Raw genomic sequence first — 18,361 nt, 5'->3', positions numbered from 1 at the left:
TCCCCCCTTTCCCCCCTACCCCATCCTCCCTCCCCTCCCCTCCCACTCCTCCCCCCCCCACGCCATGAGTCATATGCACATTAAACACTGACTTTAATAATCCTTTAACATCATTTCAGCACATTCATGTTATATCTTAAAAAAATTGGCTGGTCATAAATGGAAAGCCAATTACTCTTTTATAAGCTATTTTAAGAGTCAAAATAGTTTCAGTAAAATGTAGTTGTATAGCATCTTTCAAGTCATATTAATTCTATATATTTTATACTTAAAAACCTTATTTTTAGTCTAATTTTAGCTTTCCTACACATTTTACCTTAGTCCTATTTTCTTCATTCATGTATTTTTTCTTTCACGTTGTCTTCTATGTTCAATATAAACTAATCAGTATCTTTTAACTATCTTGTGAAGAGAACATGCCAAAGCATAAGCTATCTAGTGACTGCCTAAAAGCTATCCAGAATCACTTCTGAAAAAAAAACTCTTTAAGATGCCCAAGCCTAAATCCCTACATGTCCCCTGTTAATGTGTAAGTGGTACTCACAGCAGTCACATCGCCTGCACTTTCCTGTTTATTCAATTCCCGTAGTCCATCCCCTTGCTCTCCCACTGGACAAGTAATATTATTTAGCTGTGTCTTGATGGCTGAATTCTGCAGTGTTAACTCAGCAATTCGTGCCATTATGTCCTTTCTTTGTACCAATGATGCCTCATTTGTTCTAAGCTGTTGCCCATTTCCTTGTACTGAGGGCTCTTCTGAGAAGGCAAGATTTCTTGATTGCTGAGTGTTGGGATGGAAATTGCAGAGGTTCTGTGAAAAGTTAACAAAAGGGGTCTGAATTTTATTCTCTAAATCTTCTCCCATGTGAGAGACTCTCCACCTCTGAGTGAAAAGACGACTCTCTTCACTTGAATTCTGGATGTCTGTATCAATAGGTAAAGTCTTTTCCCAATTTTGTTCCTTCTCAATGATTTCCACAGTTGGAGGAATTCGTGGAGCAGGACGAGTTTGAACAGTTCTCCTCAATACTATAGATAAAAATTAAAAAATAATAAACATGTATTATTTTCAAATAAATTGGTGCTATAATTAACTCATTAGCCCATCATGATAGTTAAAGAAGTCTTTCAATAGAAGGGTTTGACTTTTGAATGACTTAACTGTTTTTAGCAAGAAATGAGTGTTGTAAACTAGAAGTTAAGAGTGATAGAAACATATCAAGATGGCAAGATTTGATGGTGATGCCATTTACTGAGATGGAGAAGTAAGAAGGTAGACTTGGGGAAAGGGAAATAATCAGAATTCAGCTCTGAAAGTGCTAAATTTAAGAAGCTTTACAGTCAGGTGTGGTGGTTCATGGCTATAAACCCAGAGACCCAGGAGGCTGAGGCAGGAGGACTCCAAGTTCAAATTCAGCATCAACAACTTTTTGAGACCTTAAGCAACTTAATGAGACCCTGTCTCAAAAAAGTAAAAAAATAAAAAGGGCTTGGAATGTGGCTCAGAGGTTAAGTACCCATGCATTCAATTCCTGGTACTAAAAAGAAAAGCAGCAGCAATAGCAGCAGCTGAAAATTCAAAAGAGGCTTCTGGGCCAAGATACAAAACTAGAAGTCACTTGTATATAGATGATATACAGGTCATGAGAAGTAAAGAGATAAAAGAACAAGAGTAGAATGAGAAAAGAAAGAAGCACCAAGACATGAGAAACTCAACATTTAGAGTCTGGTAAAGGAGTGGGAAGCCAGCAGTGCAGACTAAAATGGAACAGCCGGAAAGTAAGAATATTATATGAAGGTAGTAATAAGGAAACAGAGAGGGAGTGGTTAACTGTGTACAGACTACTGTAAGATCTAGAAAGGTAGAGACAAAGATGTGTATGCTGGACTTAGTAACACAGTTTATGTTGAATGCTTTAGGTGGAATGACCAAATTGGGAATGATCTGGAAGAGGGATGCTTTTATTTCAGGACAATAGACCAAACACAAACTTATTTCAATCTCTTTCTCTGACAGCAAAGAAGTATAAAATCACGTATAAACACATTAGTAAACAGAATGGTCTGGGAAGACAATCGCAAATAAGACATTTTAACAAATTTTTGTAAGACACAGAGTGGATGGGGAGTGTGTAAAAGAATGAAAATGAGCAAAAGCCATAGTTCAGAATATTTGTAAATTACCAGAAGGCAACAGGTAAAATCCAGTTTTTCTGGGGAAACCCTGTAAAGACTTTGTTTTAAAAATCCAAAAGACAGAGAGCGTGGGTGCCGGGCTGCCGCCTGCTTGCAGCGCTTCCAGCGGGCCATCCTGGGCCGCGAAGCGGGTGAGCACTGTCCGCCCTACCAGGTCCTCTGTCAGCGGCCATGGGGGCTTCCACGCGGCTAGTGCACACAGTGATCATGGGGACTCCTGGCTCCGACAAAGGCACCGTGGCAAGGGCACCGTGTCCCCGTGCATCACCAAACACTTCGAGCTGAAGCACCTCTCCAGCGAGGACCTGCTCTGACAAAACATGCTTCAAGGCACAGAGATTGGTGTGTTAGCCAAGACTTTCACTGACCAAGGGAAGCTCATCCCAGATGATGTCATGACTCGGCTAGCCCTGCATGAGCTGAAAAATTTCACCCAATGTAACTGGCTATTGGATGGTTTTCCAAGGACACTTCCACAGGCAGAAGTCCTGGATAAGGTTTATCAGATAGACACAGTAATCGATCTGAATGTGCCCTTTGAGGTTATTAAACACCGCCTCACTGCTCGCTGGATTCATCCAGCCAGTGACCGAGTCTACAACATTAAATTCAACCCTCCCAAAACTGTGGGCATAGATGGTCTGACTGGAGAGCCTCTGATTCAGCATGAGGATGATAGACCAGAGACAGTGATCAAGAGACTGAGGCTTATGAAGCACAAATGGAGCCAGTTCTGGAGTATTATTAGAAAAAAGGGGTGTTGGAAACATTTTCTGGAACGGAAACCAACAAGATATGGTCCTATGTATATACTTTCCTACAAACAAAAGTTCCACAAACAAACCAGAAAGCCTCAGTTACTCCATGAGGAGAAAAGCGTGTAACTAGTAAGATGAGCAGAACCTCCTCATCTTTGCATTAGCAGCTCCTTTTACTAAGATTCCAGCATGTATGAATTCTTTGAAAATTGTTTTATTTCTACTGATTTTATCCTGGATATTATGAAGGATGTGCCAAATGATTCAGATACTAAGATTGATCTTTTGATATCATCTAGTATATTTTATCCAGTTATAGTCTATGAGTGTGCAATTCAAAAACATCAGAGATATCAAAAAATTTTTAAAGAATTTGTTAGAGTAAAAGTTAAAAGAGCAATTAGTAGTAACATTTTGTTCAGTAAAAGTGGTTGATAAAATTTTTGTATTTTTCTGGGAAAGCTGGAAAAGTACATGTCATTTGGGGAAAATACCTCATCAGAGGCTTCTGCATAGACTGATGCCAAAAAATGTTTTCTAGCCCCATGGAACATGGTATGGTAAGACACTATATGAAATTCCAGAAAAAAGCAACTAGATTTACAGATCCATTGCAAGATGCAAATTCACTGCTCCCTTTACACTAAGAAACATATAAGCTAGCTACATATACTACATTTATTTTGTCATTAGAAATACCTTGTTTACTCAGAATTTTCAATTTGCTATAAAAATGTCAGCATACAAGAAAATATTACTTTAGTATGACTTATTTTCTTTTGAAAAATACATGTGTACCGAGGGACATTATTTGTGTCAAAAATTGACATTTTAAGTTCTTAGGTAAGCACCAACACTGACTTGTCACTGGAAAATTTAATAAAATCTTAGGTTTTCAGATGTTACTGAGGTTAAGAAATGTATGTTTAAGATATACTTGTCAGTTTTTTCTTGATCTAAACATACACTATGCCTTGATAAACAAGTTATAGCAAAAAGAAAAAAAAAAGAAAAGAGAAAACCCATGGTACTATGTAAAGTAAGCATACTTTATCGTTAAGGAAATAGAAATAGATCAGGCATACCTGGAGGATGTTCACTTGACTAACACCCAACATAAATGGCAAACACATATTGCAATAGAGAATTTACAAGATAGGTTAAGAAGGACCAGGAAAGTAACTATTCCTTAAAGAAGATTTTTGTTCTTGATCAAAGAAATTGATACTTAATAGCATTCATTGATTGTGATCCTGTCTTAAAGGGAAAAAACTCTGCAGGTGTCATCTGAACAGCCATTTTAAAACTTAAATCATTTTAGACTCCGTAGCAGGGCAACAAGGATGCATGGTTATATATCCTGGCTTGGTAAAAGTTGTGCAATTTGAGAGGTAGAGGAAAACCCCACTGTGTCTTCCATGAGATACTGACTCTTATTTTCCTTGGTGCTAAAATCAAATGAATCGAGTCCTTGTACAAGTTATTAATTGCCTTTGAAAATCTGGCCAATTTTATTCCAGGCCTTTAAAATACAAAACAAATGCCAGCAAGTGGTTCTTATGTATTTGGGGTGGGCATACAACTTATTTTTCTTTCCTCTTGATTTTTAAAAATTTATTGTTGATCTTTTGAAATGGACCAAGGCTTTTTTTAAAGGATTATAGTAATCATATCACTCTTATAATGCCTTACTAAAAGCATATTAATATTATATGTTTCCTAAAAATATTGCAAAATTACTAAACTTATGAATTACCACTAGGTTATCAGGCATACAGTCTTTATTAGAATGTAATGAAATGTCAGCAGTGTAGCTATTACTTACTTTGTCTTTGGTCCTTCACTAGGGCCACCCCACCTTCCTTTTTGCTACCCTGACATCTCATTGCCTTTGTTCTAATAAATTGTCTTAAAACAGGTTTTAAAGCTGATTTCATTTTATACAATTCTTCATCCCCTGCTATACAGTATTATAGCCACACTGGCTTTTATGACAGCCTTAGATCTGGAAATCAATGAGAAGAATTAAAGAATATACTATGAAAATTAAAAAAAATCCAAAAGACAGATCTGAACATAATGTGAAAAAAATCTTTCAGAATATAAGAAGGAAAACACAAAGCCAAATACATAAGAAAATACTCCTGAAGGTCAACAGAAATTTTCTTGAAAATAAAGAAAGTCACATTTTCAGACTAAAAAGTCCCACTGGTGTCCCACAGAGCAAGAGGAGAAAAAATATTTAGGCATAACTTGTGCAATTCCAGGACAAAAATACAGGAATACTTAAAGCTTTCATAGCAGAAAAAAAATCCCATAAAACTAAAGAAATAAATATTAGATATAACATCAGGCATCTCAATTAAACACTGGATGCTAGACACGAACAGAAAGATGCATTATGTTCACAGAGAAAAAAAGGACTATGGCCTGGAACTCTTTATCTAGTCATATTATCAACCAACTAGAGAAGAAAAATGAAAACAATTTTATTTCTTCTTTTTTCCTTCTCAGTTTACTGAAAGAAATGATCAAGAAGAAATGAAACCCAGGAAATAGCTGATTCAACCTAGAAGTATAAGGATAACAAGTCCCAAGATAAGAACTATGCAGCAGGCCCAAGGGCAATCAGTAAAGACTAGAACAAATCTTAAGGGCTTAGGGAAAGAATCTCTGAGTGAATGTGAATTTTAAGCCATAGATGATGAAAGGACTTGAAGGTGATGAAAGCACATTATTCTTTCATCAACAAGAGGGTAAAAACAATTTGAAAGTCAAGAAAAAGCAAAAACTGAACAAAAAGTCATAATATGGCAAATCAAAAGGTTTTCAACAACTGATAGAATGAGAATTAACTTTGATTTTAATCAGAACTTACTTTTTTTTAGTTTGGCATAAGGATTGGCAGTAACAAGGGACTCAGAAAGAAAATGTTACTTGTTTTCACTTTTCACTGTCCACATAGAACAACACAGAAAACATAATTGTGATAGTAGAACAGAATATTGGTGCAATTAAACTTATTAACATAAAATGAAAGGTATAGCTGACTTAAGGTGGGGAAAGAAAACAGGAAAGGTAGAGGAAGGGGAGAGGAAGAGTGAAATAGTGAAAAGCAAGGAGATGCCACCTAAAATTAATGAAGAAGAAATGGAAAGTACTTAAAGGTACAAAGTTGAGCACAGAAAAATTAAAAATAAATAGCTATCCAAATTAAAAAAGGGAGATAGGTGTTAAAGTGAGTTACACCATTTCTTCTGTAATTGAGGGTCTCTAATTTTTGTGTTGTCTCAAGAAAAGATAACTAATAGATAAAGCACAAATCAAATTAGGATAAAAATTATTGCCTATGGAGACAGGCCTAGAGGTGGGGGAGGAGACATATGTATTTTAACCATATGAAAATATGAATTAGAAAATACTTTAAAATAAAGTATGAATGAGAGAGAAAATGAAAATATGTGTGTGTGTACGCACCCTCTTTCAAGGACAGTTATTAAAAAAAAAAAAAAGTAAAAATAAGTTACTAGCCAGAAGACAACATTTATGACAGAAAATCCCAGAGTTGTAGAGCAGCCTCTAGCCATGTGACTCTTCAAATTCAAATTTAAATTAATTAAAATTACATAAAATTTGAAATTCACTTCTTAGTCACACTAGCCATATCAGGCACTCAACAGTGTCATGATATAGTGACCACCAAAATGGATTTTTGTGATGATTAAAAACATTTTTATCATCACAGAAATTTCTACAGGACAACTTTATTATAAATAACTAAATGCCAATGAGGCCTTATCTACCTTCATCTGAATGCAAAGTTTAACTGAACAACTCTTTTTTTTTTTTTTGAACAATTCTTTACATGTGAGTATTCCAAGCACATTGCTTGAAAAATACAACGTTACCAATTCAGAATTCATATACAAAACATCTTTCTCTGCACATTGTAAAAGTAATTACTTGCTTTATAAGTAATTACATTACTTGCTTTAATGAGCACTTAGTGTATTTGCAATCAAAAGTAAAAATATTTATTATAATCATTTCTTTAAAAGAATTTTAAACTAGTTTACCATTACTAATGAAACATGATTTATAATACTTGAGAAGAAATCATTGGAACAGCCTCTTAACAACAGGAAAACATCTGAATAGTTACTTTAAAGAAAAAAAAAATCTAATCTTAACAGATATTAGAGCTGAAATTAAATTTCCTTAATTAATAACATTCTCCAGCCCTCTAAAGAGGAAATATTGAATCATAGAATTGGAAAGCAGGAGGAAATATTCAAGAAAAATCTTCTCATACTAGAGATGGGAAAACTGAGGTCCAGAGAAGGTAAGTATCTTAGCCCCACGCCTCACAAGTACTGTCTGCCAGCACTTCTCTCAGCCTGGCACTGTCTCCTCTACACCACATTGAACTGACAATCACTACATTTACATTATAAATAACAAAATAAAATTTCATAGCAAGGATTTGTCATTTTCTTTAACCCTTCATGGCCACTTCATGTGCTTTTTTGGAAACATAGATGAAAGTGCAAAAATCTGACAAAATTTTTCTTTCCCAATGACAACAGAAGTCATTTTTGACTGGTCCCCAACAGAAAAATATAGACAAACTTTTAAAATTAATAAAAATTTAGGCAAATCAAGGCTCAATAATATTTTCAAAGAAACTTTAGAGGAGAATCTAAGGTAATGGTTCTTATCTTTTTGTTTTTTTAAACTAAAAAACTCTGAAAAATGAAATAAAGGCAGTAGCTCAGAAAAAAAAAAAAAAATGAACATGCAGACAAATTTTCCCAACAATGAGGAACTTCTGAAGACCATTCATGAAATGCAAGAATCTCTGAATGAAGGATTACCAAAAGAGTTAGCATTTTTTTTTCAAAACTATAATGGGGCTGGGTTGTAGCTCAGTGGTTGAGCACTTGCCTAGCATGTGTGAGGTACTGGGTTCAATTCTCAGCACTGCATATAAATAAAATAAAGGTCCACTGACAACTAAAAAATTATTTTAAAAAAATAAATAAAGGTATTGTGTCCATCTACATCTAAATATTTTTTTTTTAAAAATTCTATATGTAGACAACAAAAGTAATTCTAAAGCTATTTTTAATTGTCTATCTACTTCTTGTAAAAATTTCCTCAACCGAGTTGAGAACATCCAATGAGAAAAAGGTTAACATGATCAGATATGACTTATAAAATCCTTAAGTCCCAGTTCTACTCTTTCCTCAGTCATACTTTCCTTATTATCTGAGGTATAAACTTTCCTTATTATCTGAGGTTTAATCTCCTTTTATTTCTTCCTCCTTCATATGCTCCTAGACCATAGGGACAAAGGGAATTCCCCTTATTTTGCATCTTAATGCTAAGAACTTTGATCCTTGGATCTGAGTTTAATATTCACAATGTTTAATGGAACAGACATATAATGAAATTAATTCATTATCATACTTCATTATACATATAAGACATAATAAAAAGCACACTGAAAATTCCTCCTTCAGCTAAAGATTGTGGTCAGTAATCAATGTTTTTCAATTCTATTTTGTAGGTAACAGTGAACACAATATATTATGTAATGAAGCAAAAAAAAATAACTTCCATAAACCTGAGAAGAAGCCTGCTTACCATCCTGCAGAGGAGAGAATTCTGAGTTGCTTTTCTGCCTGGGTGGTGTTAACAACACAGCTGGCTCAAAAATACGTGCTGGAAAACTGGTGGTCAGATTCACGCTATCAGGGGGGGTTGGCACCTGAGACAGTTTAACAGGCAACTCTTCCTGTGGAAAATCAACCACTTCTTTCCCTCTGAACATCAATGGCACAGAGACATTAGCACTTACAACAGGACCCTCTAAAGAAGACAAGAAGATATTAATATGTAAGGAAAGTATGAGCACACCTCAGGTGTTAATTCTTACATACATATAAATAGAATACAAAATCCATTCAGCCCCTAGAGCCTTCACTTCCTAGGCTATATTCTCCTTTGCCAGTAATTCATAGGCAGCTTCCTGTGGAGCCGGCACTGGGAAGAAGTTGCTATTTTTGAGAAAAGTACGAAGCGCCACAAAGTCATAAAAAGAAAGTCACTTTTTAGGAACTCATAAAAAAAAATCTTACTTGGCATTTTAGAGTTTTTCATGATTTGTTTTTATTGTTTTTTAATGGTCCTAGAAGTAACAAAACGACAAGAATGGGACTGTCCATATACAAGGCTCACTACCAAACAAGGTAATTTCACAAGTCATGTACTATCACCTTCCATATTATTTTAAAAGTGTTATAAGAGCTGAGACTCAGATGCTAATAACCTTGTTTCACATATATAAATCTTACTTTTTCCACAGACAATAAAAAGAATTAACAATAATCATAATAAACTCACACCCCACCTTTCTCATCTCTGAATAACTAAAAGTTTCCTCACTAGTGAAATGACTCAGATAATAGCAAAGCACATATCTTTGACCGAGATATTAATAGAAATCCCCCACAAAAATAGATACTTCATGCAACTCAAATTTTAGGCTGCCACTACTTAGAATCCATCCTAAGAAAATACTTCTAAATACATAAAACACTCTACACATGGACACTCATCAAAGTATTGCTTACAAATGAAAAGTGAAAAAGCCTAAATGTCTTATTCAGCCTATTAACACATGAAGGCACACAGGTGAAGAGAGGATTTTGAAACATCACCACATCTGAACAAAAGTTATGAATTTCTAAAACTCAGGGGTGTTTTGTTTTCAATACCATCTCTTCTGAATCTGGGACACCATGATTAAACTTAACACTAACATCTCACCTGGCCTAGGTATTCAGTTCTCCCATGTACTACCTGCATGACTGCTAAGTTACTGACCCTCTCTAAGCCTCAGTTTCCTCATTTAAAAATGGGATAACAAAACAGGTGCCTCATATGGCTATTATGAGGATTAAATGAGATAATACATGTAAGACTCAGAAAGTACCTGGAAAATACAAAGTATTCAATAAATATCAGCTAGTAAAGCAGTAGCAATTGCAATAGTGATAATTCAGTATATGCCACAAGTAGTAATAACTCCATATAAGTTTAGAGGTTCAGGATTTGATTTGTTTGCTTGTTATTCTAAAGGCATTTAGCAGTTCACTGACAATCTGGAATAAAAAGACTATACCTACTTGGATTGTCTATAATTCTATCTGTGGCTTCCCTTTCTGTTGCTTGACTTTCTTGTCTGGAGTTATTTATTACAGGACAATTTTTAATGGCATGTGTGAGTGATATAAGTTGCTCATCTGTTGTGACCATATATTGCTGAAGTCTCGCCTGGAGAAGGGAAGAAATGAAATAAAATCATCAGCATAAAAAACATCAAATCATCACTAGAAATAAAATCATATAAAGGATATGAATGTTTGCATAACATCATTATTTTATTTTAAATACTCCAAGAATTCCAGACTTTCATTAAAACTCTAAAGAAATGCTATTCATAATTATAAATATTCTAAAAGTCCCATGAAAGATAAACTGTTAAATAAATCATGGCCAATTAATACCCTGCTATAAAAATAAGAATTAACCTTTTTTATAAGGCTTTCAATTTACAAAACCTCTTCATATAATATTATTTCAACTGACTCTCAAGCTACCCCAAGAGACTGATACATTAGGTAGAGGAAACAATAAAATATTCCTCAAGCATTTAAACTAGCAAACATAAACACTATAAAGATTTATGGTCTGCAACCTGTATACTCAGAAAAATGAGATATTATATCCCTTCTATTCAAATGTATGATATGTTAAAGTCATTGTACTGTCATGTGTAACTAATTAAAACAAATACAAAAATAAAAAATAATAAAAAAATAAAGTATTTGAAACAAGGTTGTTGAAGAGACCACCCAAGGAAATTTTCACCTACCTTGCTCTGATTCAGGTTACTTCATGCAATCCAAATGCAAAACACTGTCTTGAAATATAACTCAGTTGCACTAAAATAACTGTGATAGTAGATGAATTTTGTTTTGCTTTCTTAATTACTTATTTCAACTTAGTCCAAAGGAAACTACCCTGATTGGAAACCTATCTATAAATATCTATTAAATATGTTTCATTTAATGTGAAATGTGAAAAAAAAATTATGGTAATGTATATGAAATAATGGTGAAGGAACAAGAAAGCATAAAATTCCGTGTTCAATGATTATAACTTTACACTTTACATGTGTCTAAATTATTTTTATATATGTACACACATATGTATTCTCATATTTGTCTATGTATACATAATTCATAAATTTTTAGAAAATTATATAAGGCTTTCTTTTACTTAAAAGATCATTCACAAAATACCTCACCACTGATTTACTTTATATCAAACAGCTGGATGTATTTGGATTTCCATTCTTTTATTTAAAAGTCAACTAGATTGCCCAAAAGTTTAGATGAACTTGTTGTTCTTATCTTTTCCACACTTAAGATCAAGAGTCAATCAAAAGCACTAGGTTTAATTACAACCACATAATGCAGGTCTTTCTTAAGCTAAGTACTTAGCAAATACTTCATAGCAGAAGACAGCAGGTAGAAGGAAAGAAAGGGAAGTTGTATAAATTGCTCAGACCTTGAAAAGATTAAGTAAGAGAAACCAAGGATGATATGTAGTGATAAACTATCTAAGTATATAAATGTATCACATAGGCTTACAGATATACATTGTTGATCCAGACATATTAGAAATATTATGATACAGTAGAATGATATAACTGGGGAAAGCATGCTAAACATTTTTATATCACCAGCTGATATTTCTTCCCAAATTTCACACTCATATATGCAGTGGCTTCGATATCTCCACCTAAGACTCAAATAGACTTCTCAAACCTAAGATACAAAACCAAACTCTTCCTGAAGCCTTCATTACCTTGTAAGTAGAAACTGTTAATTGTTTTGTCCCAAACTCTGGAATCACCCTTGACTCTTTCACATCCTCTTCTTCACCCCATATCTATAATGGGTTTGGCTGGTTTTCAAAAATATATTCAGAATTTGATCAATTTCACACCCTCTGCCACTTCTACTGTAGACCAAACTGCCATGTTTCAACTGAATTATTCCAATAACTCCTATATGTAATGTCCTGCTTCAGGGTTTGACTACCTAGTCTATTCCTGTTCCCAAATTGTATATAGAGATACTGAGAGCACAAGAATGAACTCACAGGTCCCCAGAAGACATTTTAAATTTTCAAGAGAAATAGTGAAGTCCAACATTTATCAGACATTGGTGAACTATTAGCTTCAGGCAGTTCATAATGTCAACATAAGATTAGATTACATTACTTTTAATAATGTCAAATCTTCTTATGGCTGGTTTTCCAGCAATTGCTATGCTAAAAAAAAAGTTCTAAGTAGAAATACAGGAAATAAGAGCAATGGTGTTCAATACATTCTAAGTTTTGAAAAGTTGTGCAGTGCTCAAAAGGTACACATATACCACTGGTAAATAATTGTAGTTATTTAAGAATTAAATAAATACACACTTTGTATTTCAATTTATGCATATTATTGTTTATAATAGCTCCTAAGTTGTTAGACATGAGTTGTTTGGACCTAACTTCTTAATAAATGGAACTGTTAGATATTTCTTTTGGCCAAGGTGTGCCATGAGTCACTAAGGGTACCATCACTCAAGGCAGCATTTCTAATCTAGTCTCAAGATTGTAAACCAGATCCTCTCAAAAGCCAGTTTCCCATCTCATTTTTCCCAAATCCTTAAATAGTATGCAATGCCTATGTGACCGGGCTTCTCTGATCTCGTCTCCAATGCTCTCCCTTTCCAATGCTCCATTCCCACCACACTGGTATCCTTGATGACTCTAAGTTCACAGACACAATGCCAGCTTTGCCTTGCTTTTCCTCTACCTTTTCCTCTGTTCTTCTCTCAGCTATGTGCATGCTCGTTCCCTTACCTCTTCTAGGCCTCTGCTCATATGTCACCTCTACAGAAGGCATGGCCCATCCCATTTATAACTATATTCCACACCCATTAGGCATTTCCCATGCCTTTTTTTTTTTTTTTGAGAGAGAGAGAGAGAATTTTTTATTATTTATTTTTTAGTTTTTTCGGCAGACACATCTTTGTTGTGGTGCTGAGGATTGAACCCAGGCCGCACGCATGCCAGGCGAGCGTGCTACCGCTTGAGCCACATCCCCAGCCCCTCCTATGCCTTTTACTTACTTTATTTTTCTTAAAGTACATATCAACACCTAATTTACTACATATATAACTTCGTTATTTTTGAATACTTATTTAGAATGTAAGCTCTACCAGGACAAGGATTTCTATATTTTGTTCACAGTTGTATTTACTACATCTAAAATAATGCCAGGTCCTTAGTAGACACACAATAAAGATTTGTTAAATGAATCAGTATAATTTAACACATCACATCTTCCTAGGAGAACTGAAAATATATTCATGCAAAATCATGTTCATAAATGTTCATAGCAGCAATGTAATGTAATAGACAAAAAAATGGAAATAATCCAAATGTTTATTCATCGACTGATGAATGGACCAATAAAAGGCATATCCATAACATGGAATATTATTGAGTGATATAAACAAATGAAATATTGATATATTTTACAACATGGATGAATCTTAAGAAATACACTGAATGAAAGAAGCCAGACACAGAAGACCACAGATCCCACTGCTACAAAATATCTGGATTAAATCCATAGAGACAGAAAGTAGACTAGTGACTGCCAGGGGTTAGAGAAAGACGCGAATCTAGCATGACTCTTCATGGGCATATGGTTCCTCTTCAGGAAGATGAAAATATTCTGGATTGAAAATATTCTGGTACACAAGTCTTTAAAAGGGTGGACTTAATAATATGCAGACTACATTATCAATTTTTTTTAATTACACATTTTACATCTAGTGTTCATTGACACAAACAGAATTTGTCTATTCTTTTCTAATCTCTTGTAGCTGATAAATAATAAATACCCATAAGAACAAAAAGATGACCAAGATAGCCTCTACATTCATGTAGCACAAAGTGATAATATAAAAATACACATAACCATAACATAATGTAAATGCAATGATAGCAATATCCAGAGAGCATCAAAAATATATAAAGGAAGTACTTAATGCAGTAACCAAGCAATAGGCTTTCTAGAAGAGATACTGTATGCCTTAAAAAAAAAAAAAAAAAGGCATTGGCATTTAGTCAAGTGGCAAATCAAATATGAAGACACTTGTTAACTGTAAATAGCACCTGAAGCAATTTGCAGGAAAGTTCTGCAACAGCTATCCTCTGCTGTTTTGAAATTAAAAGTGGCACCCATAACACTCACACTTAAGCTATCAAAACATTGCACATTTTGGTTAACCACTATAATACCGGCAGTTATCATTTCAATATATATTCTGTCTTTTACCCTAAATAGTATGTGTATTAAACGCAGCAGACTTATTTTATATTCTTATTCTATATACAATTTGTAGTCTAAACTTCTACTATAGTACCTCCAATATAATAAATGTTCAATAACACCAACCATCGATGATGGTAATATGTCAAAAAAAATCACATCAGCACAGCTAAAACAAAATCAACTCCCCTAAGAGAATCCTGCACATATGCAAAGATATTTAATACTACAAAACATGGAAAAGTCTGGGATAGCATTTGAGTACCTGTGTGGCAGTATTTTCTTCTCTCAGAAGAAGAATTTCAGCTGTTAGAGCATCAATGAGCTCTCGATGATCACCTAATACATGTTCCAGTTGCTTCCTTGTCTCTACTTCTTTACGTAGTTGAAGCTCACTCTACCAAAAAAAAAAAAAATCAAAACTAGCATCATATATTGAAAACTAAAAGTTTCTACTCAAAGTGTCAAAGAAGACAATTACAAATATTTACATGTTATAAGATAGTAACAAAAATTAAAAAATTGTATTACAAAGTTTATTATATTTAATTGAATAAAACAAGCTGCTTTATCCTCATCTTTTTAAGATAGAATATAGTAAACAAAATGGTATGTAACATTAAATAATTATATTTTCATGAAAGAAACTGAAGGGATATACATATATATTGTTTGAATATACATAGACTATCTCTAGAAAGGCACACTGGTATCTAGTAATGATAGCAGGACACAAGAAAGCAAATAGGTTAGCTGGAAGTTAGAGATAAGAACTAGAGTGTTCATTTTATATCTTCTGTATCTTTGAATTTCACACCTTATGACAAGTCATCAATTCAAAAATTAAGTTTGCTAAACTATAATTAAAAACAAATAACATTAAACTCTCTTAAATACATCCATTAAATGGGTTATCTTTGTAAAGTAAGTGATTAGCTAAAAAGGACATTCTTCTAAGCCTGCAATACTTTCCAAGCACCAGAAGTACATTCCTGAAGACTCCTGACTTAAGGGTAGAAGAATGTTAACACTTTATTTAAAGTCTGAGACTACCACAAATTTTTCATTAAAAGGCAATCTTAGCAAAACAGCTCCAGAGCAACTGAAACACCTCAATTAAGAGTAATAAATTTTATTTTTTAAATAAAATTTCCTTAAACATTTTGTCATATTTGTTTAATAGATTTATGAATGTTAAGTTTAAATAGATTTTATAAAAGATGAAATGCATAGCCAATTCTAATTCTATCGCATTCTGAATACTGATGAGTATTTATAAACAAAAAATTCTTGCTTGTTTTATAAATTATTTTCACAATAAAACATCTGCCACTTAAAAAATCAAGCCATACTGAGTTACCAATCATACAAAAAACATGAGAAATTTTCCCACCTATCTAATCTACATACAGAACTCCAAACTGAACTAACGTGGGTATAGCAAGCAGAGAAAGGCAAGAGAATGAAGACCCAGTTAATAGTGCTATTTAATCTATAGCTGCCAAACAGAATCTATGCTGTTTGGCAGCTATAGACTATTAATAATCTCAATATCAGCACAAGATATAATTTTATTTACATCAGATTTCCCTTACTAATTAAAATTTGTTAAAGCTCATATTTGCATCAAATAGACTATTTTAGGAAGTATCAACTAAATAGTAGGGGTAGATTAAAACCAAATTACTGCAGATAGTCTAAAACTGAATTTTCAAATAAAAGTTATTTGAATTTGACTGAATTTTATTTGAAGGTTACAATAAACTAAGAAAAAAAATTCACATATATTTCTGCTTGAAGAGAAGCCATGTCATGCACTTACCTCTCTCAGGTACCGAATCAGGCGACAGAGAGAGCTCACCAGAGACAAAGTGAAGCCTGTGAGACCCTGACCCCTCTGCAGTCCCTTGACCTCACGTCCTGTCCACCGCTCATATTCTTCCATTTCATGTTCCACTTCATGTATCATATGTTTGAGGACATCCAAGCTGGAATTATTGCTGTTTGATAAGTCTGCAGAGGTAGTGCTAGCTGATAACATGTTTTTCTTCTGCTTGGAAGGAGCACACAAATCTGGTTTTCTTTTCACTGAGAATGACAGAAATAACTGTATTTCAAGACAAGGAAAAATTACAATCACAAAATTACGAGAAAAATATTTTAATTATTCACAATATATAAAAAGTTTTTACATAAGTTATTACCATTTTTATTATAAAAATCAATTCAATTTAAACAAGGTTTATACTATAATGAATATACTAGAATCATCCATCCAGAATTTTATGGATTAGGAAGGATTTCTTAGCTAAGCTCCAACAAACTCTTACTTAATTAGATCCCAATAGATGAGCTTAAGGGGGCAAAAATTTAGTAAGAGATTAAATAGCTACATCAGGTTACATGTTTAGAAGTCATTTTTGCAAAATAAAAAGAGACTTAACCTTTATTTAGCAGTTGTTTTTGCTTCCTTGAGTTGAGCACCTGTCCTACAACATAGCTTGAGTCTAGAGTCTCAGTAGATTCTTCAGGCTGAAGCCTGGTTTGGAGTTTCTTGACAGCATCAGTAGTATTCAGAGCAGCTAAAAGGAAGAACAATGAAAAAAGGTTATCTCAAGAGAACAAACTTTTTCTGAAAAGTCTTTTAAATGACAGATCCATTAGTATTTTAAATAATTAGGTTACATAAGGAAGTCAAAAGTTAAACAACATTCCTTTGAAAATTATTGTTTGCTGTGTGTTGTGGTGCATGCCTGTAATTCCGGCTACTCAGGAGGCTGAGGAGGGAGGATCACAAGTTTGAAGCCAGCCTCAGTAACTTAGCAAGGCCCTAAATAACTTAGTGAGAGACTGTCTAAAAATAAAATGAAAAATAATAAGGTCTGGGAATATAGCTCAGTGGTAAAGTGCTTCTGAGTTCAATCCCTAATACCTAAATAAATAAATAAATAAATTACTGTATTTAAGAAAAAAACTAATCAAGTAGGCTACTAGGAATAATGCAAAGACGGAACAAACCTCTTTGTTCCCCTGATGAAACAGCAGATGGAGTTCTTGGAGGGGTTGTTATTTTTGACTGTGTTGCTATTTTCTGCTGAATATTAGTCCACAGTTTACTAATTAACTCAGAATTCTCTTCAGTTAGTTGGTGGAGAAACCTATAAATTTCAAGACAATACGTACAGTAGTGTTAAAAAGTACTATCATTAAAACTGTCCAAATGTTTACATATTTGATTTGAAAGATTTTTAGAAATCACAAAGAAAAACTAACTTTCTCTTTAACTGATAAAATAGGTAGGTAGCTAAAATATCTATCCTCTTTGTGTTAGAGGGAATCATCCCATCTGCTTCTCAGTTTCCTATCTACCTTGGATCCCTAATATAGAAGCATTTGCCTCTTCTGCAGTTTTGTGGTATGGCTCCATCTTCCCCTTTCTCTAAAGTAATTAAGTATATACAGCTCAGCTCCTTTTGGTTTCTCTCTCCTACAAAAGAATCTGCCCACTGAGCAGACAGCCACTGCTCGTACTGCAGTAAATTCATTGGAGCAGAACAGGACCCTATGTATCAGGCAGGGAACAAAAGAAGTAAAAAGAAAAGCTGTAGTTTAGGGCTTAGTATTTGCAAGCTCTTTCATTACAGATCTAAGCTTTACGCTATAAACATCTTTATACTGATTAAGTTGATATTTTAATATTTGACTAGTCTGATTCATGTATCTATTTTCTTACTTGGATTGATATTTAAAAGAGGTAGGGGGCCAAAAAGTAGAAACAACTCAATGTCCACCAGCTAATGAATGGATGAGTAAAATATGGTATAGCCATACAATAAAATATTATTCAGCCTTTAAAAGGAATGAAGTATTGACATATGCTACAACATGGATGAACCTTGAAAATAAGGTGCTAAGTGAAAGACACCAGACAAAACAGAGCATA

The 18,361-nt window shown here is 33.9% G+C and overlaps 1 protein-coding gene and 1 pseudogene across 10 annotated transcripts in view; one reads left to right on the top strand and one right to left on the bottom strand.

Moving 5' to 3' along the window:
• Spice1 (spindle and centriole associated protein 1) overlaps positions 1-18,361 on the bottom strand; it is a 58,955-nt gene that overhangs the window by 8,725 nt on the left and 31,869 nt on the right. For 8 of the 9 annotated variants that reach the window (XM_015478506.2, XM_048803295.1, XM_015478510.2 and 5 more), the window contains 7 exons: positions 17,437-17,576; positions 16,863-17,000; positions 16,241-16,506; positions 14,684-14,815; positions 10,145-10,292; positions 8,601-8,825; positions 545-1,029 (listed from right to left, as the gene is read on the bottom strand). In XM_015478506.2, coding sequence (XP_015333992.1) covers positions 545-1,029; positions 8,601-8,825; positions 10,145-10,292; positions 14,684-14,815; positions 16,241-16,506; positions 16,863-17,000; positions 17,437-17,576 — 1,534 coding nt within the window. The remainder of the gene's footprint in view (positions 1-544; positions 1,030-8,600; positions 8,826-10,144; positions 10,293-14,683; positions 14,816-16,240; positions 16,507-16,862; positions 17,001-17,436; positions 17,577-18,361) is intronic. The other variant, XM_048803296.1, reaches the window with a different exon arrangement.
• LOC107136311 lies at positions 2,368-3,285 on the top strand (annotated as a pseudogene). The gene has a single exon (XR_001502674.2). The product of XR_001502674.2 is annotated as a GTP:AMP phosphotransferase AK3, mitochondrial-like (transcript).

Source organism: Marmota marmota, unplaced genomic scaffold (genome assembly GCF_001458135.2).
Source record: "Marmota marmota marmota unplaced genomic scaffold, marMar, whole genome shotgun sequence".
NCBI classification, from domain to species: Eukaryota; Metazoa; Chordata; class Mammalia; order Rodentia; family Sciuridae; genus Marmota; species Marmota marmota.
The sequence above is the reverse complement of the archived record's forward strand: the minus strand, read 5'-3'. Positions and strand labels throughout refer to the sequence as shown.